Source organism: Triticum aestivum, chromosome 5D (assembly GCF_018294505.1).
Source record: "Triticum aestivum cultivar Chinese Spring chromosome 5D, IWGSC CS RefSeq v2.1, whole genome shotgun sequence".
Lineage (NCBI taxonomy): Eukaryota > Viridiplantae > Streptophyta > Magnoliopsida > Poales > Poaceae > Triticum > Triticum aestivum.
In genome coordinates, this window is record NC_057808.1 from 522,022,996 (window position 1) to 522,037,030 (window position 14,035).

The 14,035-nt window shown below is 47.2% G+C and overlaps 1 protein-coding gene and 1 pseudogene across 1 annotated transcript; both read left to right on the plus strand.

Annotated features, from left to right (window-relative positions):
- Positions 1 to 2,747: 2,747 nt before the first annotated feature.
- Positions 2,748 to 5,093, plus strand: LOC123125937 (uncharacterized). Its single transcript, XM_044546376.1, has 2 exons — positions 2,748 to 4,353; positions 4,567 to 5,093. Exons 1-2 carry the CDS (start codon positions 2,987 to 2,989, stop codon positions 4,676 to 4,678), a joined length of 1,479 nt encoding a protein of 492 aa, XP_044402311.1. The 5' UTR covers positions 2,748 to 2,986; the 3' UTR covers positions 4,679 to 5,093.
- A 3,475-nt stretch (positions 5,094 to 8,568) lies between these two features.
- Positions 8,569 to 10,680, plus strand: LOC123125938 (uncharacterized; annotated as a pseudogene).
- The last annotated feature ends 3,355 nt before the right edge of the window (positions 10,681 to 14,035 follow it).

Below are 14,035 nucleotides of genomic sequence, written 5' to 3' on the forward strand. Positions count from 1 at the left end.
AAAATGAGTAGTGGAAGTGTAGTCACGTTATGATGGCTCTCTCACAAATGGAGAAGGGGGTGGAGGGGTATATATAGCCCCCACACAAAATCCAACCGTTACACACATTTGACCCAACTCGGTCAGACCGAATAGAAGAACTCGGTGGGACCGAAGCAGTTCAAAATGTGAACGTTAGAAATCTCGATGGGACCGACATGCTCAACTCGGTGGGACCGATGTGCTAGGGTTAGGGCAAACATCAACTCGATGTGACCGATTACCTCAACTCGGTGAGACCGAAGTGGGGTAATGGACAACAGAGCAAATGACAAGCAATCTCGGTGTGACCGGTTTCACTAACTCGGTGAGACCGAAAAACTGAAATACATCACAGTGAGGATGCAAGGCCATCTCGGTGAGACCGAAATACCTATCGGTGAGACCGAACTGATTAGGGTTTGTGGCAATGGCTATGTCAAAGGAACTCGGTGGCGCCGGATAGATCAAATCCGTGGGGCCGAGTTTGACTTTAGGTTTTAGACATATTTGGAAATGAGAAAGTGGTTGAGGGTTTTGGAGCATATCACTAAGCATTTTGAGCAAGTACATCATTAAGCAACACATCATCCCCTTTTAATAGTATTGGCTTTTTCTATGGACTCAATGTGATCTTGGATCACTAAAATAGAAATCTAGAGTCTTGAGCTTTAGCCAATTTTAGTCCTTAGCATTTTGAAGGGGTTCCACATCCACTTGTCCTTGCCAAGCCATTGTTGAACTGATCTGAAATATACTGGATAAAAGTATTAGTCCAACAAGAGATATGTTGACATTAATTACCAAAATCACCCAGGGAACACTTGTGCTATCAGTTTGTATCTTCCCCACCTAATAACCACCATGTCTCTATTCTGACTGGATTTGCTATACTCTGCTTCAGATATGTAGTTCTTCCCAGGCACCATGGTTATCCCTATTGTAACACTTTGGATTTTCACTTTTGAAAGATTCCTTTCCAGATATGTCTTCTTTCTTTTTCTTTTGGTGTTCTTGCATTTTATTTGCACTCTTGTCTTTATTTGAGAGTAAGTGTCTTGCCTAGTTACTTGGAATTAGGATTTTGCCTCCAAAACCCTAATTGCCATTTCTGTTATTAAACCCCACAGACCACCATTGCACTACACTACCAATTTTCCTTGCACCACAAATCACCAAATTATTTGTAGACCTTCTCTTACAAATATTTACCATTTCCGTCCTCAAATACACACACCCAAGCTAAGTTTTGATCAGAGCATCCATTTAGGGTTTCTGCCAGTCTGTCAGTTTGTGAAGCAAGTACACTGTGCCTTCAACATATGAAGCTGAAATTTTGCGTAGACCAACATACGATCGTATCATGACTATCCACAAACTTTGAGCATAAACCACCCATCACAACTCCCTCCATAATTTTCAAAGTTTGCATCCACCTAACCACTTTATGAAGGAAGTATATTTTCCATCTATACATTTAAGCTCAAATTTGTTATGGTGATTAACCATGACAAAACACCATTGCCACCCAATCCATCACACCATTTGACCACAACAAATTCACAAAGTTTCTGAACAGAAACTCAACTTGTACATGAAGTGCCATCTGCAAGCATCCATTTGCCACCAATGTTTGCATAAATACTCACCATCATATTAAACAGCACCACAACAAAAATCAGCATGTTCGAGCACGCCACATTTAATATATATTTTTAGGCAAACACCACATTTAAATGGCAGATATCAAACACCGTCGGGCAGAAAATTAGTTTGGATGCTCAGCTGAAAACTAGATCAAACCAGGCCCCCACCTAGACCCACTTAGACTCTAATAACCCCACCCAAATGATAACACCCACACGCGTGGCATATTTACACATCGCCCACACGCTTGATCCACCTTAATTCTGTTTTGCACGAATCCTAAAGGAATCCGAGTGCCACGTAGGCATAGCGTGTTGTGTGGGCGTTAGAACACTTACCCACACGACCCGCGGCACGCGGTTTGCCAGTTGCGCTGTGTGGGCGAACTAGTTCTCGCCCACACAGTCAGCAACCAGTCCACGCGCGTGTGGGTGGACTGCCCTTCGCCCACACGACACTCGTACGGTGATAGATGGTAACTGCAGTTGCGCGTATGCGGCAACTAGGTGAACACACGTGGCAACTATGATTCGTTGGTAGATGGCAACTGTAGTTGCGCGTACGTGACAACCAGGGTAAACACACATTACAACTATGATTAACCATACATGACAACCATGGTTGGACCACACGTGGCAACTAGGTAAACACACATGACAACTATTTGTTTGACCACATGTGGCAAGTACTTGATCGCACACGGCAACTATGGTTTAATTGCACATTGCAACTACCATAAATTAGACATGACAACTATAATTAACCAAAACAGAGAGAGTTCTATGCTTTTACAATTGCATTTGCCATCCCGGATGGCGACTAAAGCGTCATCCCGTGAAAGGGTACCTAACGTAGCTGCGCCAGGACGTGTGGGCATTTTTGCTTCGTGTCACACGCGCAGGGTGGGATGCGTAGTACTTGTTAAGCGTGTGACACGAAGTAGATGCATCCACACGCATGTGTGTGTGTGCTGCTTCCTTCTTACGCCACACACGGTGTATGGGCGAATATTTAGTATGACACACGTGTGGGCGTTATCACAACCCTAACCCTACTCTATCGCCTCGACATACTGTGGCCAGCCAGAAGCCACCCAGGCTTCTAGAAGCCCAACAGAGTTCCTTCCAGTTGTTTGGTATGGTCCCCTAAAAAAACGAAGTTGTTTGGTATGGCCGTATCTCCACCGTCCACAGGCATCAGCAAACGGCCTAAATCCTAAACCTATGGTTTTCGAGTTGGGGATCGGGACTCGGGAGGCCGCCGCATCCTCTCTCTCTCAATCCACGCCAATCCCGAGCCACATCTCCGGCCATCTTCCGCCATGTCTTCACCGACGAGGCTTTCCTGGGTCGTGCTGAGGAAGCACGTCCCGGTCTTCGACGCCGAGGAGAAGGAGCAGGAAGACAAGATCATGGCCGAGGCGAGCAACGATTGGGGGAACATCGAGGATGGGTCCTGGATACTGGACCAGTTCTCGCTCGACGCGCACCTCGTGGAGCCGCCGGAGCTCTCCACCTTGTCCGTGCGCGCCAAGATCGAGACGCAGGAGCGCGGCATCGGGTGCGTCCTCGACTCCGTCGTGGAGAACTACCTCGTCATGACTCTGGTGTTCTGCGACAGGTGGTACGGGCTCGTCTACGACGCAGCCAAGAACTCGCTTTCACTGCTCCCCGCCACCATGGATTCCTTCGCGGGCTACGACTTCGCGTCGAGAGTTGATTCTGTGCCCTTCTTCTTCCTGAGGCAACATGCCGTCCTGCCACGCGACGACGGCTCCTACGATCTGCTCAATCTGGGGTTCCGGTCCGAGAGACGCGACAGAGTGTTGCAGGGGTCGGGCATCATCTTCCGGTGGTCGAGCCATGCCGCTGGCAAGAAGTGGACGAAGCAGGAGGCGCGCTTCAGCCCGCATACCCAGGTGCCGCGCCAGCCGGCGTACAAAGTAGACGCGGCCTTCACTTTCAAAGGGAAGGTTTTCTGGGCCGATCTCATGCTTGGCGACATTGTTTGTGACATGCCATCCACCCGTACCACTACCAGCGAAGACGTCGATCACGTGGAGCTGGACTTCATCCATCTTCCCCAGGAGTGCCAAGGCCGTGACTTCTCCCGCAGTTACCCCAAGGATCGTCGGACCATGGGCCCTGTCGGGGACTCCATAAAGCTCATCTCCATCGTCACCATCAGTGGCGACAACCCCCGTGACAACACGCCCCCTGCCGACGTCGTGCTGCGGAGCTGGACCCTGTTGCCAGACCTCCGCTCATGGACGAGAGACCAAGACATGGAGCTGCCCTTGCCCCTGCTCTGGCAGTCGGAGGTCTACAAGCGCGAGAGGCTGCCGCAGGCCATGCCGCAGTGCCCAGTCCTCAAGGCCGACGAGGATGGCATCCTCTACCTCTTGCTGGGAGATTACTACCTGGATTGGGAGAGAAGGGCACGGCTATGCAGGGAGATTGAGTGTGTGATCAGCATCGACATGCGCACAAAGTCTCTCCTGTCCTGCAGCCATCGTCCTATCAAAGATGGCTTGCCAGCGCCAGCGCCGTGGGAAGAAGTCAGGCCTTCCAAAGATTTCGATCCTGACATACCTACCCTGCTTGCTGCCAAGTTCTGCGCGAACCACACTGGATGGTCTGATGGTCCTCTGCACAAGGAAAAGAAGAATCGTCTGATATACTGTAGATGGTAATTTGAGTCTGAATCTACTACTGCTTCTCCTCCCACCTGCTGCCATTTGCGCACATTCTGCTAGACTGATGACCAGCGCTTGCTTGATCAACCATAATTTGTGCTTGACTGCATTGTTAAAGGGTGTTCTTCTTTTTGAAAAAATTAGAGGATGTCCTTGATACTTCTTGGTGACTAGTCTAACAATGCCATATTTGCTACTTCTTGCAGGGAAAGAAGGAAGAGCAGCTCAAGTCGCCGTGCTTTCATCAGTGTGGCTCTTGCTTCGATTGTTGTGATTATTTACCTTCAGCTCCGGGGATCTTTATCGATCTTGACTTAACTTGTCCCTGCATTTACCTATGTTATAAGTAGTTAATTAGCTGATAACCTTCTGTGCTTTCTATATGTAGTAGAGTCGGAGTGTGGTGGTTTAAATATGGCAGGGTTGGAAGCTTGGTTGAACTTTTGATGGTGTGGTCTGTTGCTACCTTCACTATATATGTGGTAATGGCTTCGACGTTTTCTCGACGAGATGAAGAACTGAATCCTCTTGTTATGTTTATCATGCTCTGCTGCTGAATGAAGCCTGAGACATTTTACAGAGCTCGTTGTGCCTACATGATGCTGGGAACAAAGAGCAACTAGTGTGCTTGCATCTTTAGAGAGCTCTAGAGACCATTGCTTCTTTTATCTTTTTCTTTTCGAATGTTCAGTTTAAATCTCGAAATCAGAACATTCTTGTGTTTCTACTCTTACATTCTTGCTTTTTCATTTATGCATGGCGACTCTACACATTAGGTGTTTGTGCTAATGCCAAGAGTCTGGTTTTCAGTGCTCTTTTCTTCATCCTTTGATGATGCACTCTTCAGAGGTCTCATGACTTATGGTTTGGTCAATTTGCACAAATGTGGATCAAAGTTGTAGGGAAGCTGAAACAGTAAGTTATAATACTTGCTCTGCGTTGCGTTGTACTGAACGATTAGTTTTTTGTACAGTTTGATGTTTAAATGCAGTACAAAATCTGATTGGCAAGATGGTTATGCTTCACCTGGTGTGGGAACTTAAGCACCTGTTACCCAATACAGTATTTCTTAGATCATCCGGATAACTTAGTCAGCAGTACTATGTAGACTGGTTTATTTTGTGTGTGTGTCCCCTTTCTCATCTCTGAAACATGCAATGTTTTGGGATTTATTTGCCTTTATGCATCGAGTTCAAAACTTGAACATTTAGCAGGCATTGAGCAAGTAACACGAGTACCGCTTCCTCGAGGTACTTCATAAACCATGAGAATGTACTCACTGTTTTTTTTAGGGGAGAAGGTGCTCACTGTTAAAAACACATACTCCTAACTAAATTAGCACCTCGACGAGGTTCAGACATGAGTTCTAAAACATATCTCTTGGTACCATGCAGGTGCTCTATGATTAGAGATCACTAGTACTCCCTCCGTTCCTAAATACTTGTCTTTCTAGAGATTTCAACAAGTGACTACATACGGAGCAAAATGAGTGAATCTACACTCTAAAATATGTCCATATACATCTGTATGTGGTAACCATTTGAAACCTCTAGAAAGACAAATATTTAGGAACGGAGGGAGTAGAAAACAGGCCTTTCGTTCGGGCCAGATAAACCCATTAGTCCCGGTTCTTATACGAACCGGGACTAATGTGAGCATTGGTCCCGGTTCGTGCGGCTAAAGGCATTAGTTCCGGTTCAGATGAGCCCTTTAGTCCCAGTTTGAGACACGAACCGGGACTAAAGGGTGCGATGCCCTTTAGTCCCGGTTCGTGTCTCAAACCGGGACTAAACGTTAGACCTTTAGTCCCGGTTTGACAGCCTACGGCCTGTTTGCAAATTTTTAGAATCCTCAAATTCCAAAAGGAAAAAAAGATATGCTCAAATTTCAGTTTTTTTGAATTTTGGTTAAATCTGGTCAAACTATGGTCAAACTACTTATTCAAGAACTATTAGTGTTACTACGTAATTATTCAAGAATATTAGTGTTGCTAAATAATTGTTTTAATTTTTTTGAATTTTGGCCAAATCTGGTCAAACTGTGGTCAAACTATGGTCAAACTACTTACTCAAGAAATATAGTGTTACTAAATAATTATTGTTTTTTAGAATAATAGTTTCAAACTCAGACACTGAAATGTGTGACTTCATGCTCAAGCTAAACTCCTGAGGGTTAATAGGATTGACATCTTACTATTGTTAGGAAAACAACAAGTGCAGACTTGGAAATCAGAGAGAATAGAACCCGGAAGTTAAGCGTGCTCAAGCTGGAGTAGTGAGATGATGGGTGACCGTCCGGGAAGTTAGTGAATTTGGAATGATGAGAGGTGATTAGAGATTAGAGGTTAAATAGAGCAGTGATGAGGGGTGATTAGAGATTAAATTGAAAATAATTCAAAATTTTAAAAATCGGAAAAAAAATCAAAAAATTCAAAAAAAAAATCTCTGTGCCAAACGCATTGACAGTTTGGAGAAGCCATCATAAGGGATCAAGGGGCAATGATCACTGCGCCCCCTCTAAAATTCCATGGACCATACTCCATGACTCTTTCCCAATCCCCTAGGCATGAAAAGTGGAGACTGTAAAGTTTATCCTCCTGCGGACGGATTTTAACATCTTGCTCAAGATACCAAGCTGCTCGTATGTATTTGAAGAACCAAAATTGATTATATGTCTTTCCAACATGAACTCTTGCTATTGCGGTCCAATGAAAAGAATCAATCGGCAGCATCTCCTCTTGCTCATAGACCACACCATCCAAGTCCTCGTCTCGTAGTCCTAGGTCCCGCATCATGGCATCAACACCATCCTGTTATTGATCCTGAACCCAACACACCATTATCCATTTTGCATTGGCCCAAATCAGATTACCCAGGCAAGAGAGACCCTAGGTTCTCCGACTCCACACGAGCTACGTTCAAGACTGGGCGGTGATCTGGGGATCACCCCTTGCACAGCCCAACTAGCAGCCTCTAGTCCGTATCGCGCTTTTTCCATTATTTAGTAGGCCAGCCCAATTCGTCCGTCGCTCTGTGCGTTAGGTCGACAGACAAGATTGGGTTGCCTGGGGATTCCTTTACGGCGCGCAGGTTGTTCACACCCCTCACGCGCTCGGCGTTCGTATGGGCCAGCCGATTTTCCTTTTTTTCGTTTTGTTTTTCTTCTTTTAAAATTTTGGCTTTCCTTTTTCTTTTCTCTTTTTTCTTCTTTACTTGGTCACTTTTTCAAAGTTTTTTCTTTTCAAATTAACAAACTTTTTTTGTTCATTGAATTCGAAAAATGCTCATCGAATCCATTTTTTTGTTCATCGGATTTGAAAAATGTTCATCAAAATTCAAAATTTGTTCATCTATTTCATAAAATGTTCATCAAATTCAAAATTTGTTCATCTATTTCATAAAATGTTCATCAAATTCTTGTTCATTGTTTCAGGATTACTTCATCATTTAAAAAAATCCTGAATATAAAGTTTGTTCATCTTGTTCAAAAAATGTTCATTGAATTCAATTTTTTTTCATCACATACAAAAAAAGGTTCATTATTTAAGAAAAATTGTCATAAAAGATTTTTATTCAAAATATAAAAATTTCTTCAAAACCATTTTAATTTCTGTTTCCAACAACACTTTACTCAGTATAATCCAGAATATCGAATTTGTTTATTCTTTCAAACTTATCATCAATAAAAAATCAGCAAAAAAATCTTGGGAAAAATGAAACATACTTTTTTTAAGCTAAACATACTTTTTTTTAACATACGTGATTGAAACGTACGAACACCCGCTCAAAAAAAAAAGCAGCGAACTCCCCAGCCCAACTCGCTGTTTCCAGGCGCGTAGGTCTTGGAATAGGACGTCCCGGGTTGCCGCATCAGAAAGAAAGAAAAAGACAGACAAGATTGGCGTAAAAAAGTTTACCGTGTTTTTGCGGCATCGGCAGGCAGACGGAGAGAATGTTGGCTTTATAACGCTAGATCAATTCACCAGGAGGTACAACGTGTACGTGCACCAAAGCTAGCAGCTCGATCGATGCATGCACGTAACGTACGTGAACCTGGGATTTCAACTAGCACTAGGATCGGATCGATTGATCTCTTGACGGAACGTCTCGGCGTAACTTGGCGAACGTGGACGGAAAACTGATCGGCAGATTTTTTGTGATAGCAACAAGGGCGTGTCGCTCCTGGCTTCTCTCTTTGTATTGCTTTGCTTTTCTTGGTGATTACATCGTGGGGTTACATGGCTATATAAAGGAGCAAAACATCCGAGCTAACCTAGTCCGTTTCTACTTGGGTGTACTACTCGGATAAGTACACAGACATCTACTCGGACATTAGTACATGGCGTGTTTAGCTCTAACAGAGAAAGCCTAAAATCTAGGGTTTTCGAGTTGGAGATCGAGACTCGGGAGGCCGCCGCAGCCTCTCGATCCACATCAATCCCGAGCCACATCTCCGGCGATCTTCCGCCATGAGCTTCCCGGGGAGGCTTTCCTGGGTCGTGCTGAGGAAGCGCGTCCCGATCTTCTACGCCGAGGAGAAGGATCAGGAAGACGAGATCATGGCCAAGGCGAGCAAAGATTGGGGCGACATCGAGGACGGGTCCTGGATGCTCGACCAGTTCTCCCTCGACCTCCACCTCGTTCAGCCCCCGGAGCTCTCCACCTTGTCCCTGCGCGCCAAGGCCGAGTCGCGCGAGTACGGCGGCATCACGTGCCTCCTCGAGTCTGTCGTGGAGAACTTCCCCGTCATGACTCTGCTGTTCGGCAACAGCTTGTACTGGCTCGTCTATGACGCCGCCAAGAACTCGCTCTCGCTGCTCCCCGCCACCATGGATTCCGTCCTCGCGTTGGAAGATGACAAGTCCTTGCTCCCCCTCAGGCAACCTGCTGTCCTGCCACGCGACGACGGCTCCTGCGATCTGCTTGATGTAGGACTCTACTTTGATGGACCCGGCGAAGCGTTGCCGCGGTCGTGCATTCTCTTCCGGTGGTCGAACCGTGGCCCTGGCAAGACGTGGACGAAGCAGGAGGCGCGCGTTATCCCGCATGCCCTGCTGACACTGACGGCCCAATGCCCTGTTTCGCATATTTACCAAGCAGACGTGGTCTTCACTTTCAACGGGAAGGTTTTCTGGGTCGACCTCGAGATTGGCGCCATTGTCTGTGACCTGCTCTCCACCGGTACCACCACCGAAGACGGCGAGCTGGACTTCATCCAGCTTCCCCACGAGTGCCAAGGCAGTGACTTCTCCCGCAGTTACCCCAAGGAGCGCCGGACCATGGGACCAGTTGGGGGTTCCATAAAGCTCATCTCCATCGTCACCACCAACGGCGACAACCCCGGCAACAACACCCACCCTGCCGACGTCGTGCTGCGGAGCTGGACTTTGTCACCAGACCTCCGCTCATGGACGAGAGACGACGACATGGAGCTTCCCTTGCCGCTACTCTGGGCGTCGGAGGCCTACAAGCGCGAGAGGCTGCCGGAGGCCATGCCGCGGAACCCAGTCCTCAAGGCCGATGAGGACGGCGTCCTCTATCTCTGGCTGGGAGATTACTACGTCGATTTGGATACATGGGTCCGCTTATGCAGGGAGATTGAGTGTGTGATCAGCATCAACATGCACACCAAGTCTCTACTATCCCGCAGCCATCGTCCAATCAAAGATGGCTTGCCACCCAAGTGGGAAAACAAAGACCAGCCTTCCAAAGGTTTCCGTCCTGACATGCCTTCCCTGTCTGCCGCCAAGTTCTGCCCGAGCCACACTGGATGGTCTGAATCTGCCCAAGGAAAAAAAGAATCACCTAATTAATACTCCCTCCGTAAACTAATATAAAAGCGTTTAAAGTGATTGGAGCAAATTTTAGGGCACAAAAAGTGTTTTCTTTGAATGAAAAAGTGACATGTGCAACTGCTGCCCTACAATAGGGCATCAAACCGGACCTATTGTCGAACTGTTGAAACTGAATCTCATGTTGCATTGTTGTACAACTCTGCTCGTTGTCCCCAAATTCAGCTGCCCTGTGCCACTCTGGTCATCCCGGACCTTGTCTTCGCCCCCATGGGTCTCGATGTGCCAATCATCACCGAGACTTGTCTGTTGGTGATGGACTTTTCAAATGTCAGGGAAACCAATTTTGTTGCTGATTGTTTAGCAAAGCATTGGACTTTTGGGACTCCAATGCCCCTGACTTTATTCTTTCACATATTGTAAATGACATGGTTATCATACGAGGAATAAAGTTATTTACATACAAAAAAAAGCTCGCGCACCTTTCCCCCTCCGTTCCGGTCTCAATCGCGGCATGTAGCCACCAAATCCCAAGCTCCCCCGCTCACCGTCGGGGCACCTCACGCAACCGCCGTCTCTGACCTGCCACGACCAAGATCAGTCACCCTCAGACGCGTCATGCCCCACGCACATGCATGTCCGCCCCGCCGGCCCAGAGACGCACGGCTCCAACGGCTGAGCTGGCCCGACGACGCGTCATCGACACAGCTGGAGGCACGAGATTGCGGGGTTAGAGGGGAATCGGGTCACAAGCAGCAGGAGAGGAGCTCGCCAGCCTACGGCGGCGGCGGTCGCTGGAGAAGAGCCTATAAATTTCAGCTCGGAAGTTGGCCTCCGTGCGACACTGTTTTTCGTTTTGGGCATCGTGCCCAAAAGATGCATCACCTATGTCCTATATTTGGACAACCTCCAACAAAATTTGCTCCATTTTTCGTTTTTGGGCAGTCGTTGAAGATGTTTTTTGGCCTCAAAATGCAAAAAAAAAAACACACCCCTACTTTATTATAGGGCAACTGTTCAAGATGCTCTTACATATTACTCTCTCCGTCTCATAATATAAAAATATTTTTCAATCTTGTTCTTATATTATGGTATAGAGGGACTAGCTACAACGAAGTGGTTGAGAAACCATGGGACTGATCACACTAATATTGCAAAACCATGAGGCGTTTGGCACATGCCTTATTCACACTACAGCAATGGCCATTACTTGTCTGTCAACGACCTGACGCGCGTACACTACAACGACACTTCCTCACTGACGTGAGATGCGTACATCTGGTCCTGTGCTTCCAGATTGACAATAGGGTGAAGCACACAACTGCTCAGTTTTCTGCATGCCAGCTGGTTAAGTCTGAAGGTGAGTGCCTGCATGCTTGCTGGTTAAGTCTGAAGGTGAGTGCCTGCATCCCCTACCTCAGATGGTTAAGTCTGGTGAGCTTCTGATCAGACATCAGTGCACTTCGAAATGAAGATTAAGCACAATTATTTTTAAAGAAAGGGTCAACAGAGTTACCTACATAACAAGAGTCATTAAAAGATTTTGTCAGGTCCTAAAAGATTCAGGTGAGGAGATAATGTTGTAGAGTGTTAACTTTCATTCAGTTATCTCCGACGAGGGACATGTGGGAAATTCAAATGGGAGTTGGTAGCGTCGCCTTCACCTTCTACTCGGTTTTTTCCTCCCGCGTTCTCCTCCCCCCCTCAGTTTCCTGTTGGTTTTTTGGTAACCCCCATCGATGTCGAACAAAATAGAACCAATGTAAACATATTAACGTGCAATAATCTAAACAAAATCGATATTTTCCAAAATCTTCTGCTGCATTAATTCAATCAAATCAATCTTATGAAAATCTCAACTAAATCAAAACTTTTTTGCCTTCCTCTACCCATACACCCATCAAATTAAATGTTACCAAAATTGATGTAAGGTATATGTCGGACAAAATTAGTGTTGAACCACTAGAGTATGCGCCTGTTGCAATGCATGGGCAATTAGCTAGTTACAGTAACAATATAGTTTATCGAGAGGGTCTTCTTGCAGCGACTTTCTGACTAAGTATAATGTTTAGCATATTTGTAGCAGTGACAGGTGGTCGACCGTCAGCTCGCTTCGCCTCCTAGCGGTTGACTCCTCGTCTTAGACGAATCATGTATCGCTTTTTCTTTTTGCTTTTGGGCATGTCAAGTATTGTTGTTCGAATATACGTGCTTGTTTGAGGATTTTCTTACCACCTTGTATGCTTCGACCGTTTTTGCCTTTAGTTATAAAGAAGGGGTGAAAGTCTGTTTCGTGCATACTTCTTATTTATTTTACTCGTACTTATATACTCCCTCCATTCATAAATATAAGATGTTCTAATTTCTTTTGTGAATCAAATGTATGTAGACATGTTTAAGTAGGTTCGTTCACTCATTTATGTCCACACTCTGGCGAACGAGTGCGATGGGTTTTCTGGTAGTGCATTGGACTCGCTACCTCTCTTTCTTCTCTTCATGAATGTTTCTGCAACAGTTGTATTTCCATTTAATGGAAAGGGGGTAAGCCCGGTTCAAAAATATTTGTATTTGTGAACGAAGGGAATAATTTGTATGGACGTGGTTGATACGATAGAAAAATTTCTCGAGATTCGCTTGATTCACGTGGAACGAAAGGTGTGTGTGGCAGGATAGCACGAGCAGTAATTACTTTAAATAGGCTGATGATATACAGTAGTAGTTGTTAGGTTGATCTCTCTCCCGTTCGAACCCAACGGGTCGAACGGGCCCTTGACTCGCGCCCTGATCGGGGGCGCACAACCAAACCATGGTTGGTGGGCCCCTGTGACCCGCGCTATATAAACAGAGGTGTGGGCCGGGGCACGACTTATGAGGTTAATCGCTGCCACAATCCCTACCGATCTAGGGTTAGCGCGGTGCTCACGGGAAGCTCCACCACCGTCGCCTACTCTCTGCCATCGCCGTGTTCCCTAGCATCACGATGGCCTCCGGCTCGAGTTCATCTGCTGCTGGACAAGGTAGGTTCACCGGATCTACTAGCCTACTCCGATCCAAGGTCTATCAATGGTATCAGCCAGATCGGGCTAGTGGATTTCGGTACAAAGAAACAACAACAGAAAAAGAAAAAGAAAAAGAGATCCCCTCCCCCAAAGAACCCTAGAAGGGCAAAGAAATCTAAAAGAAAAGTTGTGCCGCCGTCATGGCCGCACCTGTTCCTCTCGATCCGGACGCGCACCGGCAAGCCGAGGCGTCAGACGAAGAACCACCCCGAAAGGGGCAAAGGGCACCGCAGCCTAACCGCTCGACAGCGGCGCGCTCACCGCGAGGTGGACGCACAGCCGGCGAAGGGGAAGGCAATGGCGCATGCTCCGCCGAAATCCATCAGGCGCAGAGGAGGAGAGGTGGCTCTCCCGTCTCTCTCTCTGTTGCAGTGGAGATGAAAAAGAACATCAAAGGGGAAGATGAAATAGAGGGTCGCGCGCGCGGCGCGGTGGCTTCAGGTCGCCGTCGCGGGCGGCCAAACCTAGCTCGCCGGTGGCCTCTGGCCCCGGCCGCGGAGACAGATCAGAGGACTGGCTCCGCCCTCACTGCAACAGGAAGAAAAGGAAGGAGAGAAGGGGGAAAGGGAGGGGAGGACGCGCGACAGGCGAGGAGGATGGCAACGGCGCCATCGCCAACTGCTCCGCCGTCCTCGGACACAAGGGGAGCAGATCCTCATCCGCGCCTCTCTCTCTCTCTCTCTCTCTCTCTCTCTGTTGCGTGAGAAAAGCGGAGAAAAGGGGAAAGGGGCCTCGCGCTGGGGCGGCTCGCCGCCGTCGCCGGCGGCCGGGGCACACACTCGTCCCTCTCTGCCACTGCATGCGGTGGACGGAGTACTGACAGAA

Excerpts from the sequence above, each read along its gene's own strand:
- LOC123125937 (XM_044546376.1), top strand. The coding sequence starts at position 2,987 with ATGTCTTCACCGACGAGGCTTTCCTGGGTCGTGCTGAGGAAGCACGTC. Across the intron at positions 4,354-4,566 it reads CGTCTGATATACTGTAGATG|GGAAAGAAGGAAGAGCAGCT; the intron begins GTAATTTGAGTC and ends TACTTCTTGCAG.